The sequence below is a fragment of the Falco rusticolus genome, chromosome 3 (assembly GCF_015220075.1).
Source record: "Falco rusticolus isolate bFalRus1 chromosome 3, bFalRus1.pri, whole genome shotgun sequence".
In the NCBI taxonomy this organism is placed as follows: Eukaryota; Metazoa; Chordata; class Aves; order Falconiformes; family Falconidae; genus Falco; species Falco rusticolus.
The window spans coordinates 239,288-260,675 of record NC_051189.1 but is presented as its reverse complement, the minus strand read 5'-3'; the positions used below and the strand labels follow the sequence as shown (position 1 = coordinate 260,675).

The following is a 21,388-nucleotide window of genomic DNA, read 5'->3' as shown; positions in this document are numbered from 1 at the left end:
ACCTAAAATAGGAAAAAATAAAAATACAAAAGTAAAAATGAGCCCCAAATTTAATCCCTTGCTCCTGCACATGAAATTTCTAACCTGGTCACACTCATAACTAACCTTGGGCTCCTGTGTACCCAGGGAACAACGTGCTGAGTAACGAATTCCAGGCTAAAGAACAACTCGCTGGAGTGACTAAGCAGGGATAGCACTCCTCACAATATCCTCTTTTCACCCTAGACCAGCTCTTTTCACTATACTAAGCACACTTAAAAACTGTCAGAACTGATCATTACCCAATGCTTGCACTGCTTTTTCCCCCATCCAGAGATACTGGAAAACTGGGATATCTGATTCTTGATCTACATTATTAGGAATGAAGTCTTGAGCTGCCAGTTCAGCTATAAATCTAGCACTTTATTTGATTTGGGTTATGATCTGCTCAAATCAGCTCCGATAGAATTGCTAAGCATTCTAAATAATAAAAGGAACCAGAATAAAAACTTTATATTATAACAAAGATAACTCACAAACAGGTTTCAGATTTTCTCCTGAAATAAATGGGGGGAGAAGGGCTGAGTTCACAAAGTTGCCTCCAGGACAGTTTCCAACTCTCTTCTTTTCAACTCACACCTCAGCAAAAAAGTGTCTTTTGTCCCTTTAAATTTTAGCTAAAATAAAACTGTTACCTCATACTCTTAAGGAATTATATTTATAAACACCTGTGGGGTAAAGTAACTCAGTGTAAGACTGAGACAAAGAAAACATGTCACATAAGAAAAACTAACATATGATAATGTTACTTATCTTACAGGCAGGAAAACATGAAACAAAGTACCATACATACTAACCTAAAGAAACAGATGACTGTAAGGAAAATACATGAGATGAGAGGCAGATTCATGTCAGCTGCATGTTCCTAAATGAAAATACTGAGTTTATTGAGAACACTAGAAAGCTGCTGCTACTAAGAGCTGTCCATGCTTCCTGAAGCAAGGCTAAATGTCACTTACAGTCAAGTAAAAGCAAACAAATCAATAAGATCAGGATCAGAAAAGACAATTTGTATTTCAACAACCAGGTGGAACAGGAAAGGGAAGAGAATAAAGAAACCCTGTCACCCTCACACAGGTTTGAATTCTGTAATCACAGGTGATACTTCTTACTACTAGTCCCTATTATTACTAGAGATGCAGATCCAGACTGGATAAATGGCCAGAATATATCCATAATGCAAAATAAATAAATATATTTATTTATTGTTAGAGGAACCAGAAACAGAATTCCTAAATCCCATGTTCAGAATAAAATATGCAGCCCTACTACACAAAACAGTGTCAGCAGCATGTATACCATGAGATCTTAGAAGGCAAAACCTGTGCCAAAAGCTGGAGCAGAAACCGTCTCCTTTCCACATCTCTATGATAAGTCTGGTTTACTGGGTGAATTTTTCTACAGCTTCGTGGTTCAAATTATGTATGAACTAACTCACAAGGCAAATTAATTCACTGCTTCTTGGAAGCCTTTATCCCTGGTGGGAAATATTTGGCAGAAAGATTCAATTCTTTGTAAGTTCTTCTGCTCCAAGTGATGGACTCTACTGAAGAAATAATGATACCTTTAATCAGTATAACAGTACATCTTAAGTGACTGCAAGTTGTTACAGACTCTGGATTCTCAGTTGGAATTAATCTTTTTTCTGCATGGTGTATTTAAATAATCAAAACTTGAAGTGTTTCAGACTATGGAGATGAACTGAAACTGCAGCCAATTTACCCTTAAAGGTCCAAGTTAGAAACTGCAGCACTGCAGAACTGATTCATCACTTGATTACTTGGAAGTTCTTGCCCAGGCATTGAGAAGCTCTCCTAGCTTAATAAGAACCACCATATCCAGCAGAGAGCTAAGTTGTTTCCATGTATTTTGCTTTGTTCTGAGGTTCTCTAACTTAAGCTGCACAGTGTTGAAATTTTCTCATCTGAACGTATTTCCCATATTGGAAAACTTATCCAAGAGCTACTACTCTTGACCTTAGTGGTACATCCCTCCTCCATTCCCAAAAAAGACATAGACACAGTGAACACATGCCAAACCGACATGAGGAAGACACAGACTCACTGAGGCTAACTGGGCCAACGAGACCATCAGGGTTGCACTGCAGGAGGGCTGATGTTGATAGAAACAAGAGCGGGGCTTTTACGGCAAAGGCTCACTGGCAGCATGAGCTGGTACACAGGACTGCTGGGCACAGCCACGGGGACCTGTCGGAGAGGCAGGTCTGGCAGCCTACGCAGGACGCTGACAGAAAGGCAGCCTGTTCCAGGGAAGCTGACTCAGCAGAAGGAAGGAAGATGAAAAGAGGGCAGAAGTGTAATCAGGTCTGGGTGTTGGCCAACACCGAGGAAGCTTCCATCTCAGCTGGCTGGAGTTGGCCCAGGAATTCACTATCTCAGGACTTTTGCCATTTCTGCATCTAGGTTTCTATTCTGGGTAATGTATCATCATCCAAAGCACTGGCTCCGATATCTTTGCCAAATCTTATTAAGGATCATGTACATGTAATGTACATTACTTACAACTTAAGGTCATGACCTTATTAAGGCTCACGTACATTACATGCACATGACCTTCTAATACCAGACAGATCTAAAATGTCCCCAACAATGTTTGCAAAACCTTCTATACAATGCCAGTGCCATGATGCCTATTTCCAAATCGCTGGTTCAATACAAGGACCGAACGGTAAGCAAAGCACTAATTCCCTTTTCTCCTCAGATTTATTATCATTCACGATGGTGCTTCATGCCTTTCACATATTAACCATAAACACAAGTTTACCGGTGATTTTCTAACTTTAGCTTTATAGTGATTCCTAATGACATCAAAGAAGGGAAAGTTAAACTGAGACATACCACATCCTTGTGAATTTGGGACTGCTTTCCCAGGAGATGAAGTTCTGTGAAACCCGCTTCTACATCCTAGCTGCACACTTGGAGACAGATCAAACTCTTCATCACGGGGAAAATCAATGAAAGAATCTGCTAGGAATTGCTTGGAGTCCAAATGCAACAGAAAACCACCATCCTTAATCTCTTTTATAAATGCTCCAATGAGATTTTCTCCAACAAATGCGTTTTCTAACAGGGGAAAAATACGACAAAATAGCATGAAAGAGGTTTCCCATATGGGAACGGAGAATCTCACAGAAACTGATGAACTTTAAGTTAAAACCGCAGGCAGATACAGAAATACAAGCATGTTAGCAAACAGCAGACAAGAATGAATCTGTACACTGCCTATCAGATTCAAGTCCTAATCTCAATATATGTAGAGGATGCTAAAGAACAAAACTTGATTTCTGAGTTACAAAAATACAGCAGATGAAAACCAGGATTATCTGACATTCAGATTTAATTTATTACTGGGGGGGGGGGGGGGTTTAATAGGTATCATTTGCTTCTTTTTCAACATTTGGTTGGTTTGTTTTTGAAGGCTGGCATCAGTAACAGACTAATAATCACCTTCCATCACACCACTGATATTCAACATAACCACCCATGCAACAGACATGCTCTTCACAATTGCTGAAGCTGGTGTTTAAAGCTGGAAACAGTGAGTACCTTTCCTACTCTCCATATTCTAAGTTGTCCAGATGGTTTCCCTTTTGATGGCTTGTACAAGGACAATTTTCAGCATTAGATCAAGAGCAGATTCTCCAGTTTGGCTGGACCAGAAGTACTACAAGAACAGTGCTCCCAGCAGATTTTGGTTGCTATCACTTGCTGTTTATCCTTGCAGGGTTTATGACATTGAATGAAATGCTGAGGTGGTTTACTGGTGCAAATTTGCAAGACAAGGACCTCCTGTAGCTACAGGTGATGGGCAGCCCAGTAACCCAGCAAATGGGAAATCCTGCACCCTATGTACTTTGAGTTTTGTGACTACACTAAAGACCTTGGACACTGAATTTTCACAGGGAGGATGTTATATAGATGAAGAGAACGTGAGGAATGTTGCAGCTCACACATTATACAGTTTATTATTTTGTGATTGATGTGTCCAAGTCAAATAGCTGAAGGTACTGCTGCCTTCTTACATGGTGAGTTTCCCAGTGTGGACTGTAGCCCACAGGTGGCTTTTCAGTTGTGCAGGGAGAGAATTTCACAGCCCAGTACGAGGCTCCAGTGACGCAGTGCTGCGCTCCTGCCCATGCTAAACGGACTGCAGACGTACAATGCTTTTCTGAAAAATTATCCTAGACCTTTAATAGTGAAAGCGTAGGTGCCCTCTTTTCCTCAATGTTGGTCCATAGCTGGCTGCTGTCATGTAGATGTTGTTTTCCCATTGCAGAGGAGGGACACGAGGTTTTTACGCTTATGGGCTAAAGCAAACAGACCTCACATTAAAGCTGACAGCTGTGTCCTTGTATTCTCAATGCTCTGATTCCTCTAGCTTTGAGCAACCTATCATTCTGCTGCACTAATACATACTATAATCAGCAAAATGGCCCTCAGTTTTTGTTCAACCCCAGGCAAAACTGAAACTTAGCTCATGAGGGAGTAACTGGAGATCACCAAACATAGCCAACAACACTGCAAATGTTTTGCCAGAAATTATCTCAGAAGTGAAAGCAGGAATAAGCAGATTAGCCTTTTATTCAAGCAAATATCCTTCCAAATTGTCTAGTGACCAGTCATAGCAGAATTAAAAATAACCTTAAAATGACAGCAAAACATGTCAGAAAGGACAGGAATGAAGCAAACAACCAAAACAGTAAGAACCGACTTCAGTCTGTTAAATGTCCTTTAGTCCTAAATGTTTCACTGTGTTGAAAAGTTCTTAACACTATCACTAAAAGTGACCCTGCTTATGACCACACTGCATATATAATATCCTTTACAGTCAGAGTATATAAACAAGTCTTTAACTGTAGTATACATGCTCATGCATTGCAAGTAGACAGGTACATTCTGCAACAACTCAACAGAGGACAATTCAGCACCTGATGGACATGCCAGCCACAGACTCACTGGATACATCTTACACGAGCTGCCTCGGTTCAGCCCTTCCAGCATGGCTGGCCAGCTTGGGGCACACTCCCCTGCTTACATAGGACCTAGCTTCTGGTCCAACGTGAACCTCCTGGGGGCACTTTCAGCATGCCCTAAATCATGGCAGAATCAGTAGTCCTTCCCTGGATTTGCTGCACAGTTTTGGCAATTCAAGCTACTACACATCTTAGACATTGTTAGATTTACTACAAGTTCTTACTAAGTATTTCTCCAGGGCCTGGTATAACTTTAGGGATTTAGACTTCTTGCGGGACAATACATCTTTTCACATACAGAAATATCCTGCAAATTGTTGCATCTTGTGCTGTGCAGTAGGAAGAAATCTGATTTAAGGTTTGCTTCTGTTGAATGAAACACTAACTTCAACAGGAAAAGGGATCATACTGTTACCTAGAGTTTATACTGGCCAAATAAGAAAGTGAGAGAAAGAGAAATAAAAAATTAGTAAAGTTGTTCTTTCTTTTATTCCTAATTTTCTTTAAGGAAAATACAGAGCACAAAGGCACAGCTTAAAATATCGATTGTATAGGGCAGGGACTGACCTCCTCCAGACTTTACTGATGGGGACTGTTTACTATACATTCATCCACCAAAAGTTCATTTTTACTAGCCATAGTATAGTGTCTGTTGAACAGAAAAGAGAAAAATTGCTGCAAGCATTCCTCAATATTTTAAAGCTGAGTTCTATCTAAGCTACTAAGCCAAATGGCATAAGATCCTTCAGGAAGGGATTTGCACAGCCTCAGATTTAGTACATAAAAATATCTGCAAGAAAAAAAAAGTAGCGAAGTATTCACGAGTGATTTAGATTTGAGGCTCTCCTTTGGGAACATATGCACACAGCACTTCTGTTTAGCAATTTTTCTCAGATACTTCACAGAAGGGAAAAAAAACAAAACAAAAAAAACCAAACCTGCAAGACTTCTTATTTATCCCTAAAGAAGATAGGAGAACAAAGCTATTTTAGTAATGTAGACTTTCAAATCAGAGAGCCAATTTGCTCACTCTGTGTAAATACACTAGAAAACACCTCAAACAGAAAAATCCAAAGCTGGGTAATGGAAGTTGATGGTGCCAAGTGTTTACAGAAGCAGGTTCTGCTCTGCCTTTTGTGAAACCAGCCATTCCCTGAAAAGCAATGTTAGTAATACAGGGAAATTATAGTGTGGAGAGGGTCAAAAATGTAACACACTCACAGTGGAACACTTTCAGAAGTAAAGTTTAATATAAAACCAAACACACTTATACTTTGATCCACCTTCCTCAAACTGCTTAAATATTCATGTTTCCCTTATAATCTGGAGCAACTGAAATAGACCATAAAGCCAGGAACCACACGACCACTGCAGACCCTGCCTGCATCCTGAAGGCTTTTGAATTCAGTTCTGATCAGGCAAAAACTGCTGTAGGGCACATGTCTCCAAGTCCCAAACTTAGAAGGAAGGACACATGCTGGGGACACCATTTTAAAATAGTAAAACCGGAGAAAAGGTGGCACAGAGGGCATTTGAACTTGGGATATGTCTTTTACAGCTTTTATTTTAAACAGGAACACTGACTGCTTTGAAAGAAGTTCCTTACACCATTCCTAACTCGCTTGGAAACCACAGCAAAGGTCCGCCAGTCAGTGGTCTCTGCATAATTGTCCTAGGATGTCTGAGGGGTCCTTCTTTAGCGTCAAAGGGAGAAAAGGAAAAAAAAAGGGGGAAAAAACCCAAACTTGGGAGAAATTAGTTTTATTTTTGGCAATGTGTGAAATAGGTTTCTCCAAGCCCAACCCAGTAAGGAACACAATATTTTCCACCATTGAGCAGGTCCTGGAATCACAGCCTGGAAAGAGAAGTATATCAACACCAAAAGCCCAAAACCACAACTCCAGTGTTACAAAGGCTATTTCAGTGAGCATTTGTAATACCTTGTTAGTGCCTTGTGAGAGCAGACACAGGGAAAGAAAACAATTAAAAACAAAACAGGTTTAATTCACAGAAACATCAGAGAAAAAAAAACCTTACCAATATCATGTAAGTCAGGGAGAGAAGCTGCTGGGATGTTTTCCAGCTGAGTCCTCCATGTGATGTTCACCCCCAGGCGGTCCATGCTCAGGCATTCAACATAGACAGTGGAATCATCACAGACAGAAACTGAGCCAGTATTTCCAAATGCATTCACCTCAAATTCAAAATTAAATGAAACCATGGTTAGTCAACAGGAGAGCCTTCTAGTTCTTGCCTTTTCCTATTTTTTTCACTGCACTATGCACAAAACCAACATTTTCAAAAGAACCTGTAAAAACAGAACTAGGAAAAGGTAATTTTAGCAGGTCATTTACTCACTGTAAGAATTAGTCAAAATGTTTGCTTCTATCAAAACATATTTTTAATAGATATTGGATGTGATATGACTTCTATGGCTACATTAAGCTGACCTGCCAATGTGGGGTCAGTGAGACTAAACATCCTATTTTCACAATCATCCATATAAGAGTGCTGCCAATCCCAACAGGTTTTATGGCACGTTTTGCTCTTCCATCTCTCTCAAAGTTCTACTTTGTGTCTTACCTTTTTCTTTTTCTTTTTTTAAATACAAAAAACCTTAACCACTAAAACAAACAAATAAACAAAACCACCAAAAAAAAAAAAAAAAAAAAAAAAGAAAGAAAAAAACCACTAACAACGGAGAATAAGGAATTGAAATTACCTGGAGATGACATAAACCACGAGCCTTCAACTCATCTAAAATAAATGTCTGGAATGCCTGGAGTAACCCAGAGTAGTCAGAACTACAAGTCTTCTCAGGAGGCAGTAGTAGTTGAAAGTGTGTTTGAGCTTGAACTGTCTGAAATACCTGGAGCTCTAAAAATGAAGAAGAAAGGGAATTTAGCAGTAGAAAGGAAAGTAGTCTCAGGACAGTACAAACATTACTTCGAAAAAAGACATTGATTTGACATTTTGATGTTGCATCAATAGCATCTCCCCACTTCTAGGTGAAAGCAGTAGAGTTATTGGTAGTAAACAATAAGCAGCAAGAAAGATGCTTGACAAATACATATGTTCTGCCTTAGGGAAAAGGCCAGGCGATACAGTTATTATATAATAATAAAGAGGTATTTCACCCTGGACCGCTAACTTGCAGAAGGATAAGGAACAATCTGGATCATTAATGATGAATTTGTATAAACCTTAGCAGATAGAAATTTCCAAAGAACTAGATGAAAGCTGACGTAATGCCAATACTTAGAAAAGAAACAGGAAGGCAGGAATTATTGACCTGTCGACCTCCACTTCTCTTAGACATAATCATGAAAAGACCTCTATTAAAAAAGGAATTAAATGCTTAAAGCAATTAACACTAATTCAAATGGGCTTTCAGAAACCTAGCTTGTCAAATTAACTGGGCATAAAGTTTAGGAGGGAATAAATTTGATTACATAATAATGGTGTTGACATGGACGTCCACAAGGGCCTTCCAATTTTTTGGTAGCAAACCAAAGTGACATAAATCACTCAAACCTATGACAAACATGTGAGTTCATCAGTCACAAAATGAAAATCTTTTTAGCCAGGAAAAAAAAAAAAAAAAAAGGTGCATATTTCTTGTCTCCAGTAGGTTATGCTGGTCACAGGCTTCACGGAGGGTTTGTTATCTCAGGTTCAGCACAACAGTCATGCTGTCATGCCACCTCCAAACAGAGCTGTGTCTTATCCCACCAGCCTGGACAAGTGGCAGAGCTCTCCGTCATTCACCTCCTCTACAGACCCTCGCTGCATCACACGCAAGTGTTACTAATGGAGCACAACTCCCCTGCCCTCACCCCAAAACAAGCGTGAGAAAGCCCAGAGAGGTTCCAAGGAGGATGGTAGAAGGAAGCAGAGGACACAAAAGCCTGCTTCTTCCTGCAAGGCACAACGCCCTTGATTGGTTTATCAGAGAGTCCTTAAGAGCTGACTTTGCCACAATGTCTCAAGCGTACACATCAAAACAGGAAATGAGATTTCTAAGAATGTGGGTAATTAAACACTGGAACAAATTACTGAGTGTCGTGGTGAATTCACCGTTATTATAAGTCTATTCAATTGCCTTCTGATGTGTTGGAAATTTTTTCTCTCTGCTTAAAACCATGCTCAATTTCAAAGACAAATTACCAGGAGACATCCTTAGCTTGCATTAAATCGCAGCTTATATGAGATTGCCACACACTCCCCTCTGTCCTTGCAGTTATCCAGCTGCCGTCAGGCAAACATGGAAGTTACTTCATAACATGCTACAAAAACCTAGCAAACATGATTCCAGACAGACAAAAGTTTCAGTCTGAAATTTAAAATTCGAAAAAACGTTTACATTTGGAATAGCAGACCTGGGATACAACTGGAAATGTGTCAATGCAGGGGGTTCCAGAATGGGTTTAACCTATTCTGGAGATGAAGAGTAGCTGCAAATTTGGCATCAAGAACCACATTTCTCAAAGTTCAGCTCTGCTACAAATTGCCATTTTGATCAGAATATCTCTCTACTTGAAATAATTGAAAAGGCCAACATTAATAGCCAATTACATGAGCTCTGAATAGAGAACTGATTCTTCCATGATTTAAAGTACCATTTTTTTCCTGAAAGAAAAATGGTTTGAAAAATACCACAAATCAGCCAACAAAGACTACAACAATCCTAAAGAACAGACAGCTGCAAAAAGATGCAGGAGTAACAGCGACTTGATTATGCAAATAAACAATCAAGTTCTGCCAGATTTCAACATCTGGCACTCATCTGTTCTTCCAGGACTAAGTGGTTCCATCAGAATCACTTCATGGTGCCAGCATCTGTTAACTAACAAGGAAAAATCTGCATGTAGATTGACTAACTATTTATAGCTATATTATCACAGAAAAGCGAGACTGTTTCTGGCATAGGAGCCAGCCAAGAGGCAGAGATTAAGATGGCAGAAGACAGGACTAACCTATTGCACCTTAATTTAACAACTCCCATATAACTGTTGTGTCCTATTATTGTCATTCACACAGTAGCTTCGTGATGAAAGCAGATTTTTGTACACTTAGTGACACTGCTCTGCACCCTTTCCAACCCACAGCAGTTCAGACATACTCTGGCAGGCGTGGTAGAGCGGGGCAGCCGAGACCCATAGACGCTGTTGCACATCACACTGAAACGATGTGCTGGAAACGGCGCTGTGGAAGCCCTGGTGACACACCAGCCAGCACTGCTGAATGCTTGAAGCTTGCCCAGAAGCATTTTCACAAAATACAGCTCCATTGAGAACAGAGGAGGCACCGAATGGCAGAGCACACTGCGGACCTTTAGGCACATGAGGAAAGGAATACGTTAGTGGCATCCTATGAAGCACTTCCAGTAAAAATTCTGCAAACCCCTCATATCAACAGAGAAAACCTAGACAGCACCTTGTGCATTTCCCACTCATCTCAACTTGGATCTGCTTTGATATCAGCATGGTTTAGTTTACTACAGCTGAGGAACAGACACGTATTGACTTTGATGGGTAATGCATTGGGTCCAGAAAGCTACATGCGTGGTTTCTAAGAACAGGTAAGTTTAAAATAGTCATGAATAAATTTAAGCAGGAAATGAGGAGGAGGTTTCTAACCATCAGCAGAACAAATTTTTACAAAAGATAGCCACTGGAAATAGGCAGGGGCAAAAAAAAACCCCAAAATCTCAATTCCCTTTGGAGTTAAGTCTGAAAACTTTAGGATCAGGAGCTCATGGCTATGGTGTCTTCAACAGCACCAGGATGCCTCTGGTGACCAGGCAGGTCCTTAACAGTAGCATACAGCCTTGGAGTTGGAGCACAAAGTTTACCCTTTCAACTCACTCTGTATCAGCGCAGTCATTTCAACCCTGCCAGCCCACTGTAAAAGACTAGAATAGCAGGATAACTACAATGACAATTTCTAACAATCAGGACAAACTAACTGCTTCACTCCACTCAATATTAGCCAACTCCCAACCTAATTACTGAGTATAGCTAGCAATAATTAAACACTTCTGAGTTCTAGAGCTACAAAACATAAGAAGAAAAAAACAATTCCTCACTGATAAATAAATATAAAGATATTCTCATATTGTACAATTCACTTCAGTGGTGTAAACGTAGAACATTTTCCAAATAGCAATGCTCAGGTCAGTCCCAGCCTCTCTAGCCACTGGAGGAAGGCAAACATTGTCGATGGTTCAGGTCTCAGCAGACTGTCTCTCCCGTTCTTATGGAAATATGAAGATTAATTCCTTTAACTTAGTAGCCACTGCAGTTAAAGATTAAAACATCACAGGATGAATCTTGGATCCAGTGTGCACGGTACACCTTTGTTTCCCAACCTTGAGCATTTCAATGCCAAAATAAAAGGATTTCATATCTGTCTCACTGAATTGCCTGATGCATTTTTTCCAGTCTCCTTTATAGCATCTTTTCTGCAATAACTCTCTAAATGGGTCCATTACATTCTGTCTCTTCACTTATTGACTTGGTCTCCAGTCTTTTGTTCAGTAAAGGTGAACACATTTTTAATATACCTCCTGAGATTTTAGGACCAAAACATATCACTGTAAAACAGAGAGTAATACTTAACCTGACCAAGGCAACTATACCCACCATTACATGTAAATTACATTAATCTCTCTTTATACAAAGTATATAAAAATCAGCCTATGGTTTTTTTTATTGCTCTGGCACATCTCTGTATCCAGTAAGTCTAATCCATTCTCAGCTTGTATGCTGCTACAGTCTTCGAAGACTGTATGTTTCCAAGAGAGCTGGTGTGTGAACTAGGGAAATAACCCGCCGCCAAACTGTAAGTGATGGATGGTTTCCTGGTGTGGTTCACAGCTTTTAGTTCACCGTCAGTAATTTGCTTATTTATCCCTCTACAGATGTCATCGGATTTACCATCATTATCAAGCCTGCGCCATTCTGTCGTTCTTCTATTTCTCTCCCAGTTTCTCAGTCCTGTAGGAGTGAATCAGAATCCAGCTGAATATTGACACTCTTTCATATGTTTCTGAAGATTTCCATAAGGAAATTACTGTTTCCAGGGCCTTCTATGGAAGAGTTTCTCTCCTTTACCTTTATTGAGGGCTGTGGAAAGTGGGCATGAGGATGGGAGATATGTGTGCGGACTGCTAGGATACTTAGCATCATCTCTCCGGTGCATGTCAACTAGAAAAAGTTGGATTCTACCTCTAATAGAAATTATAAGTTAATGAAAACCTCATTGCATGCACTGGGCATTGTGAAGTTATTACTTGTTGTTTACATCTGTCTGTTCTGATGTTGAAGGAGAAGTTTTATTGTATTTTCCCACCACAACAGCTTCTTTTGCTGATAGACAAGATCTCCAAGATAGTGAGAGCGCCCTCCTTTCCTTTTTTCCTGAACAATTATTAGTACTTCTCAGGACTAGAGATACAAGACTGAATAGACTGAGGGGAAAAATAACTTGCTTCTTTAATCTTACACAGTAACTAAGTTGTTTAGCATGAAAAAGTTCCATTGTTATTTCAAAATCCAGGAAAATAATTCAAGATGATTTCAATGGTATTTCTATGCAGAAAGTAACAAACAGCTTTCAGTAAATCAGGTTGCCAATATATTTTTGAAGCAACTCTCTCTCTCAGCTCAGTCTTTTAAAAAAGAAAGGTCATTAATCATTCAGTCACTATTTCCTCTAGCAAAAGTACAGCATTATGGGATCCCATGAAACATGAGATGTGCACCCAAAATGTAAAATAATCTTAAAGGTGTATCTTGGGGTACACCTACACACACACACCCCCTTAGAATATACTCCATAAATTCCTGTGGAATTTCAGGGGAAATCTAGAAAATGAGCTTTCAGGGAGAGAAGGAGATATCAAGAACTTAACATTTACAACTAATTCTGACTTTTCCCTGGCATACTAGAAATGCTTCCACTTTTCTCTGTTCACCCTCAGAGTCTTTGGGAATATCAATCCATGCTGCTGAGTGCCGGGTGTCATTCTGAGTTCCTACAGCTGGTCCAAACAAAATCATTATGCCCCACAGAGACATGAGTCCATAACTTGAAAGCAGGACGGCAGCAGCACTGTACTTTTCAGACTGACCAGTTCTGCTTCCCTGAATAGCTAGAAACTTGTACTGGACCGCTACACTCACATGGCTATGCCACCCTAGCTCTGCAGCTCATCTCTTCAGAGCTCGGTTGCACATCTCCACACACCACAATGCATGGGGCAGATACAACGCCGGGGGGTTTCCTTGTGGCGTCTCAGAAAACTCTATCCACACAGCTCTCATTGGTACAAGACAGTTCAAAGGTTTCCAAGTTGTCTGAGGTGTTATCTAGTTGATTAAAATGCCTTACAGCCAGTTGGGCTGACACAACCAGGTATTTGGTTGGTGAGCATGTATTGCTCTTTATATAGCAGATTCACAAAAGGAAACTGAAGCAATTTCTTATCATGTGTTCTCATTTTCCTAAATCTATCAACAACTCTCAAATAAAAAAAAAAAAAAAACAAAAACAAAAAAAAAAAAAAAAAAAACCCACAAAAGAACCATGGAAACAGTACTGTCCTGCAGGCACTAGTTGACGGTTTTCTTTTTAAATCTCTAGTTTCCACTAACCATTACATTTTGGAGCATGGCCTTGTAGCAACTTTAATTTGTTTTGCTTCACTTCAGTGATGGGAAGATGTCTAAAGGCCATTACAAATTAAGTTTATCCAAATTTCTCCCCTTTGGACATCTCACTGGAAACCATGAGTGAATTCCAGTGCTTTGCAGCCCTGGTCATGCAAGAAATACTCTGTGAATGTGTAGTGCTTTGGCACATCCTTTTCACAACTCTGGTCACAAGCCAAGAGTAGGAATGGCAGAAGCATACATTTTTCACATTTTTTTTTAGTCAGCTGAATGGCTTTTAATCCCAGAGCCAGCTCAGACTGGAACATGTTCAAGTTTGCAGCAAGCTGTTCAGATGGACTTCTGTTAAGTTTTATAGCTCAACCGCTTTGGTTTAACCAATTTTATGAATAAGGCGAAATCAAAGATCCATTCCGTTCCTTCTCCCTGACAAAGTACTTGAAGAAAACTGGACATCGTGCCCAGGTAGGTCTGAAATCTGCCATAACACAAAGATAAGCACACTGCTTGAGCAAAAGTCTCTATAACGGTCTGAACAAAGAAGATTAAACACAACTAAATACTGGAAAAATTTAGGAACTGGGTCAAGTTCCAGACCTGGATTTGCTCAGAAGCAATGCGCCCCAAGCAGGAACTTACTTGTACATGCAGGTCTTCGTCCGCTTACTCGTGTCCCTGGCACTTCTTCTCCATTATCAAAGACGCACCAGCAGCTCTCTTGGTCCTGGCTGCACTGCACGGGTGAGAAAGTCCCGTTGTCCCCTTCACACTGTGGGATGTAGCCTTTGCCAGCTTCTCGCAGACCAGTTTTAGACCTCAGCATGTTACAGAAACTAGGACCTTTAAAGAGAGAAAATCGTTGCAAGATACAGAACAAAAAACAACAAACTGTCCTAAAGACTTTAACAGCTGTGCTTTCGGCCTGTTTATTGGAAGAAAGATGAGTGATCATGAAGCCATAAATAAACTGAACCATTATAAAAATGGGGAATTTATTTCCACTACAAACCTCACATGTTTTCTAAAGATTAAAGTGCAAGTTCTATGGGTTTGCATCAAGAAAATAGTTGAAGAAATACTGACATGTATTTTGCATTTACATCTTTTTTTTTGCTATAAATGTGATAGTGTATCATTTAGATGCAGATATTTAAATTATTTTTAAATCAAATTAATCATTTTAGTAAGAATTTTTTATCAAGGTAATTTAAAATGTAATAATATGATTATTTACATTTTAAAATAGTTTAAATGCCCCAGTTCTATACATTCAAAACTGGGGAAAACCCCCCAGTCACAAAACAGCAACAGTTATGGTCTCCCACAAACGAACGAAACAGGGACGTGAGTGGGCAGAACCACCCGCTGACAAAGAGATCCAAAACGCTCAACCCGAACTCGACACAAAGCTGGTTCTTACTAATTTTGTTGATCTGCAAGTGTCAGAGTAAGCTTGTAAACCTGTGTAACGAACAACTACACAACTAATTCCTCAGTGAACGTGCAGTTATTTATCCTTCATCAGGCCTGGTGCACGTCCTCGTGGACTCTAATCGTTAGCCCATATACAAGTAGAAGAAAGCAGGCTTGCGTGGTCAGATGAAAGTACTGTCTAACTCACTATCCTCTCCGGAGAAGTTTTCTGCTCTGTTACAGATGTTCCAGGAGTAGGCTTGCCTGAAGCCAGCAGATTATTCTCCCAAATTTTCTACGGCAGATGACAAGCAGAAAATCACTAGCAAAAGAACTGAAGAAAGAAGCTCAGCAGAACTGAGGGCTTTGGGGTTGCCGTACTGTTCGGAACAGCAGAGCCACTGCACTGCATCTCAATTCTGCAAGTAGGGATTCCTCAACTTTTTCAATCAACCATCTCTTATGAGACTTCAGCAGTTCTCTGTCTTTATTTGAAGACAATAAAAAGGTATTATAGGTCTAATTGCATTACATGGAGCTGTTGCGGACCATGTAAAATGAATTCACTGACTACATGTGGCCCAGTTCCCACAGTTCAGTATTCACTGCCTTAGAAAATTCATCCATGTGCGCAAAGAATTTTCTATGGTGGCAAGAAATGGAAGGTAAAAAATGCATAGAAGCCTGTTCATCAGTTTGTCTAAACTGGTTTATTTCTGGTGTTGTGAAAGTAAAGGATAACACTTTTCAGATACTCTTTCAATCTTGATGTGCTTGCATGTACCACGTCACTGAGAAATGAATAAGGCCCCCATGTCTCATGGGCATCATTCCGAGAAGGAAAGTACATATGCCACAAAGCACAAGGCACTGCCACTAGTGTCACAGGCTGTGGGTAAAGCATTACTCACACTCAGGATTGCCATCCAAATCCTTGCTGCCACGCTGAAATGCTTCTCCTGAAACAGGATCTACACACCAAACATCTGTGTCAGATCTCTGTAGCACGGCGTATTCTCCTGTCTACAAAGAATCAGTTACATCTCACTGCAGAGCAACAGATATTAATACAGACCCACCACAACCCATACCCCAAAGTTGGTTAAGCATATTTGATTATATTTACATTTGTCCATTAATACAACATGTTGAAAAGAAACACAATATTAAAACAAGGTCTACTTAATTTAATACACAGACCAGACCTAGAGGGAAACAGGGAGAAAGAAAGTCCATCGAGATGAAGTTCTGATATAATCTTGGTTTGAAATGTCTGTTCCTTGCTCATCTCAGGGCTCTATCCTGCTCGCTACCATGTTTTGAGAGCATCACGGACCCTATTTTGGGATACCTACATACAACCCCCTCTCATCTTGACATTCTCTCACAGCTCAGGAGGAGAGAGTCCCCCAGAAGTTATTCAAATAAGTTGTGCTTTTTAAGCATAGCCCTGCAAAAGGAGTAGGCAGAGCCACCCCGTAGGAGGGAAGCGTAGGCAGGGACAGAGCTTCCTATTCTCGGTCTTCCATCTCAAATCTATTTATGTTCTGCCTTATGCAGGGAAATGCCTGCTATTAGCTTTATCTTACCCTTTTCTTTCAGGTTAACGGGAACACACAAAGGATGCTTAAGGAGCATAGATTGAAACTGTACAGGCCTTTGGCATGGTGTAAGCAAAACCACAGAAGTTTTGTTTCTTCCTCCCTCAGTCATGTTAAATCACCTCAAGGCAGTAGGGGATGAACAGATCAGCTGTAGATGCATCCAGCTTTGAACCGCTCTGTCTCCAGCTGGAAATTATGGCATTAGTTCGAGATCGCTGACATGATGTCTGGCCTGTAAGAGGAAAAACATGTATGCATGTTAAATAAAATCAAGTTCTCAACCCTAAGCTAGAGAGAAAGGGATACATCCCCAGCTCTTTCGCACATCTTCATTAGGGTCTGCTACAACCTCAGGTAGGGAATTCCCAATCTGTGTTTGATAACCACTGAATCACAGGATGGTTGAGGTTGGAAGGGACTTCTGGAGACATCTGGTTGGACATCTGGTCCAATTCCCCTGATCAAGCAAGGCCACCAACAGTAAAGGGCCCATTCTTAAACCATGCAAACCAACATCACATGCAGCGTGAAATGAAATGAATCAGCAAAACAAGCGTAACATTCTTTTTTATTTTCTTGCAACAGTTAGAAACAAGTCTTGCTTCATGCATATCATACTAGAATTTTCCATAAATACTAAAATTTGTAAGAACAGGTAAAGACAAATATTTATGAAGAAAAACCAACTGACATTTGGGAAGTTCTGCTGAGCGTGAGACCAAGGAATCCATGACATAACGTCCTCTCTCATCCACGCACCAGCAATGACCTGGCCAGAGAAGAAAAGCAGCTTAATTTTAGATGTTTGTACTGGTTTCAGCTGGGATGGAGTTAACTTTCTTCTTAGTAGCTAGTACAGTGCTGTGTTTTGCCTCTGGTGTGAGAACAATGCTGATAACCGCACTGATGTTTTTAGTTGTTGCTGGGTACTAAGTCAAGGACTTTTCAGTTCCTTGGGCCCTGCCAGCCAGAGGGCTGGGGGGGCACAAGAGACTGGGAAGGGACACAGACAGGTCAGCTGCCCTGAACCAGCCCAAGAGGTATTCCATCCCATGGGATGTCATGCTTGGTGTATAAACGTGGAGCGTTGGCTGAGGGGGATCATTGCTCAGGGACTGGCTGGGCATCGGTCAGCGGGTGGTTATGCACTTGTACTGTGCATCACTTGTTTTCCTTTTCCCCTTTTCCCCCACCTTTCCATTAGAATTGTTACTATTTTTATTGTTATTATTGTTGGTTTTACCTCTTTATTCTGTTTAAATCATTAAATTGTTCTTATCTCAATCCTCAAGTTTTACATTCCTTTCCGATTCTCCACCCCATCCCTCCCGGTAGCGAGGAGTGAGCAAGAGGCCGCGTGGTGCTTGGTTGCTGCCTGGGGTTAAACCACAACAATGTTGTACTGCAGTATGCTTTGCTGCATATTGGGAAGATTTTAATCCCCAGCAGCACTATAGAAAGTGATCAGTAAATCTAAGTCACAGTCAACTCTGCTATCCAGGGATAAGTAGACCACACCTGAGAACAATGGTGAGAATAGAAATGTGGCAGCTCTAGCGAGACTCTTCCATTGCAGCCCTATCCTGCCACATATCATCCACTCCTGGCAATGTGATATCATCCACTAACTTGCTGAGAGTGCACTCCATCTCATTGCCCTGGTCTTTAATGAAGGCATTAAGCAATATCAGCCCCTGAACTGACCCCCAAGGAACACTACTAGCAGTGAGCAAATGAACATCAACTGATGTTTGAGCCCCAGTGCACTGCCACTTGAGTCCCTCACTCCAATCAATTTTCCACCCATCTCATGGACCACTTCACCTTTCTCCAGTTAGGCTACAAGAATACAGGTCTTCCATCCTTTCATTAGAATTCTGCTTAGCTTTTCTTTGTTCAGACAGTCTAGAGTATCTTGTTAGCAACCGCTCACCTGTACTCTCGTAGCACTGAGTTGGCTCCCAGTTTCCCAGGCCATCACACTGTGGGATGTAGGGGTGAAATCCCAGCTGTGCTGCTTCCCCAGCAGAATGTTTTGCAGTAAAGTGACTCCGCCAATAGAAATGCAAGACTATAAAAGACAAGTAAGAAAAAAGGCTACTAGTGGCCAATAGAAGATATTTTAAATGCACGTTTGCAAACACCTGAATGTCCGGGTACTTCAATAGGCAAATTAACAAGTGTTGCAAGCATGTAAAGGTTGGTAAGTGTCCAAATCTTATATATGTGTCATGTCATACATAGAAGACAACTGAAATCAGCTCTTGGGTTGACAGGTTAATTACACAGTAATTATACCTGCTGAGTTGCACCTGTTTTTCAGCAACGTTGCATTTGACATAGAGTACTCTTGCACAGATTCTGGGCATCTATCCATTTAATTAAGCTGTCATTTCTCTTTCACCTACCTGACCGTGCAGCCAGCTGGAAAGCATAGTCACCGCCCGATAACAGCTTTTCAGAGACCACCACCTCTGACTCATAGGACTGGGCAGAACGTAGGAGGTCATTGTCTGTGAGCTGTATTCCCTTTGCTATCAAGAAGCTCTCTCCAAAAGCAAAGTGGGAGCGATTTGATGCTAGTATGAGCTGCTCTGCCTCCTCCATAAATGTCAGGGCTTCCTGCTTCACACCTTCACATATACCAGGACCTGTAGAACCAGAAGGTATATTAATGCCTTTCATCTAACTCCAGTAAAGATTTGCATGCCAAAACTAGCTGGTCTTTTAATTAGCATCTTCTCTTTCCTTCTGTACTTGCTCAGTTTTGAATTGTGTAATGAAGCAAACAAACAAACAAGATCTGTCAGTGCTTAGCTAGATAACAGCAAGAGTCCAAGAGTACCAGCAATCACCCAATGTCCCTGGCTCCAGAGGAGCAGCTGACACTTGGCCTGTCCTCTCCATACATCTACTGACTCAGAAATGGCAGTTCAACACACTGAACCAGCTCAGAGAAAGCTTCACAGCTAAAATAACCCTCTGCTAATCTGTTTCATACCCTTTATTCCCTGTTTGCCCACAGAATTGGCATCTCGGGCACTCCTTGCCTATTTGGAGGTTTGCCATTCATTGTCCTGTGACTTCCTCCCAGATGGAAAATTACTATGTGATTAGAATGGCTTTAGTGACTGCATCTATAATATAGGTCATCTGCTGAAGTAACCGTAAAGAGGGCCCACCACCTTTGGTGGAGGTGTCTGGACAGAGGGCTTACCAACGCTGGCCTCACTCTTCTTCTAGTGACTTCTAGGGGCTATGAGTTACTCTTGACCGCATAGTAAGAAATAGGAAATAAAATTCCTTTTGGCTCATTTTAAGGCATTCTTGAAAGTCATTTACAGCACAGTGCAATCCTGAATTTTTCACATAGCTCCTCACACTCTTTCTAACTTCAAAACGTCCTTTGCCGTCTGGCTAAATATCTTCTGCAAAAGCGTTATATGTCCAAATTCCAAATTACAAAATCTACACAAACCTGATATGGAACTTTATTCCTCCTTATTCCCAAAGCTGAGACACCACTTATTTACAAAAATTAGTTACCCACCTCTGGTGGCCAGTGAGAACAGTAGTATTGCTCTTTCTGACAAGTCATTGTCTCTTACTTCACAGCAACTGAAAGGACTTTCCTCTTGTAGCATAAAAGCAAAGACCAGAAACGCTGCTACTTATGTGCCAGAAATTCTGTTACTTACACACTGGGACCTGGTTCACTTCTGCCTTTGTTCCTTGCAGCTCTTCTCCTTTGTTATCAACACACCAACAATCACGAAGTTCAAAGTGGCTTAATGGAGCGCTGAAATCACTATAGGGTCCTGGGTAATAAGTCAGCTGCTCATTCAGAAGCTGCCAGAACATATATGGATCCAGTAAAATGTTCTCAGATGCATAGGTCAAGTTTCCTTTCAGCACTTCAGGTGGGAGATCAGTGAAGGAGGAATATGGGGTGAATGCTGGGAAGACATTCTGGTGCCCAGCCTCATACAAAGATTTAATGAAAGCTGAAAAGCCTTTGGAAGATGCCTCTTTATATCCAGTTATAATGTTCAATAGATCAGCAACAGGCAGCGTTTTGCCTTCGTTGTTCTCTGCAATCCACCTTTCGTACCACTCGAAGGCTTGCTCAGGAGGGCCACTGCACTGCACCTCCCTCCAGGCACCGCCAGCATCACACTGTGGGAGGTAAACGCTGGAGAGCTGGGGCAGAGCACTGGGATCTGACAACAGGAGTTTCACAGCCTTTAGAAACTCCTGACCAGCCGTTACTTGGCAAGCACTTGGGCCTGGGGGAGAGAAAAGCCACGCATAGCAAATCTTACGAATGCACCAAAGATGCACAATACCTCCTACCCCCCAGCACTACAAACACCATTACTAAAACTTGGTCATTTACCACAATACTAACAACAACATTTCCGCCTGTTATTAAGAGGGCTAATTCTATTAAGCTCCCATGCTGAAGCAGGGTAAGATTTCCAAAGGCATGTGAACACTGAAAGATTCATATAGATATGATTTTTTAAAATATTTGAGCACATTAGAGGGATGGGTGCTTGATACCACTAAATGTCTCCCTGAATCTGTTCACACCAACTAGGTATTTTCAGATACACTTGGTAATCTGGCAGTTACTTATTCAGCTAATCCTTGCAAAAGTAATC

The 21,388-nt window shown here is 41.0% G+C and overlaps 1 protein-coding gene across 1 annotated transcript in view; it reads right to left on the bottom strand.

The window, feature by feature from the left end:
* Nucleotides 1-21,388, bottom strand: part of TG (thyroglobulin) — a 160,551-nt gene that overhangs the window by 122,159 nt on the left and 17,004 nt on the right. Inside the window, exons 10-20 of the mRNA XM_037378935.1 lie at nucleotides 20,423-21,010; nucleotides 19,133-19,375; nucleotides 18,658-18,795; nucleotides 17,416-17,493; nucleotides 16,844-16,956; nucleotides 16,032-16,143; nucleotides 14,347-14,547; nucleotides 10,155-10,364; nucleotides 7,755-7,909; nucleotides 7,070-7,226; nucleotides 2,898-3,122 (exon numbers count right to left, since the gene is read on the bottom strand). Of these exons, the coding sequence (XP_037234832.1) occupies nucleotides 2,898-3,122; nucleotides 7,070-7,226; nucleotides 7,755-7,909; nucleotides 10,155-10,364; nucleotides 14,347-14,547; nucleotides 16,032-16,143; nucleotides 16,844-16,956; nucleotides 17,416-17,493; nucleotides 18,658-18,795; nucleotides 19,133-19,375; nucleotides 20,423-21,010 (2,220 nt within the window). The remainder of the gene's footprint in view (nucleotides 1-2,897; nucleotides 3,123-7,069; nucleotides 7,227-7,754; nucleotides 7,910-10,154; nucleotides 10,365-14,346; nucleotides 14,548-16,031; nucleotides 16,144-16,843; nucleotides 16,957-17,415; nucleotides 17,494-18,657; nucleotides 18,796-19,132; nucleotides 19,376-20,422; nucleotides 21,011-21,388) is intronic.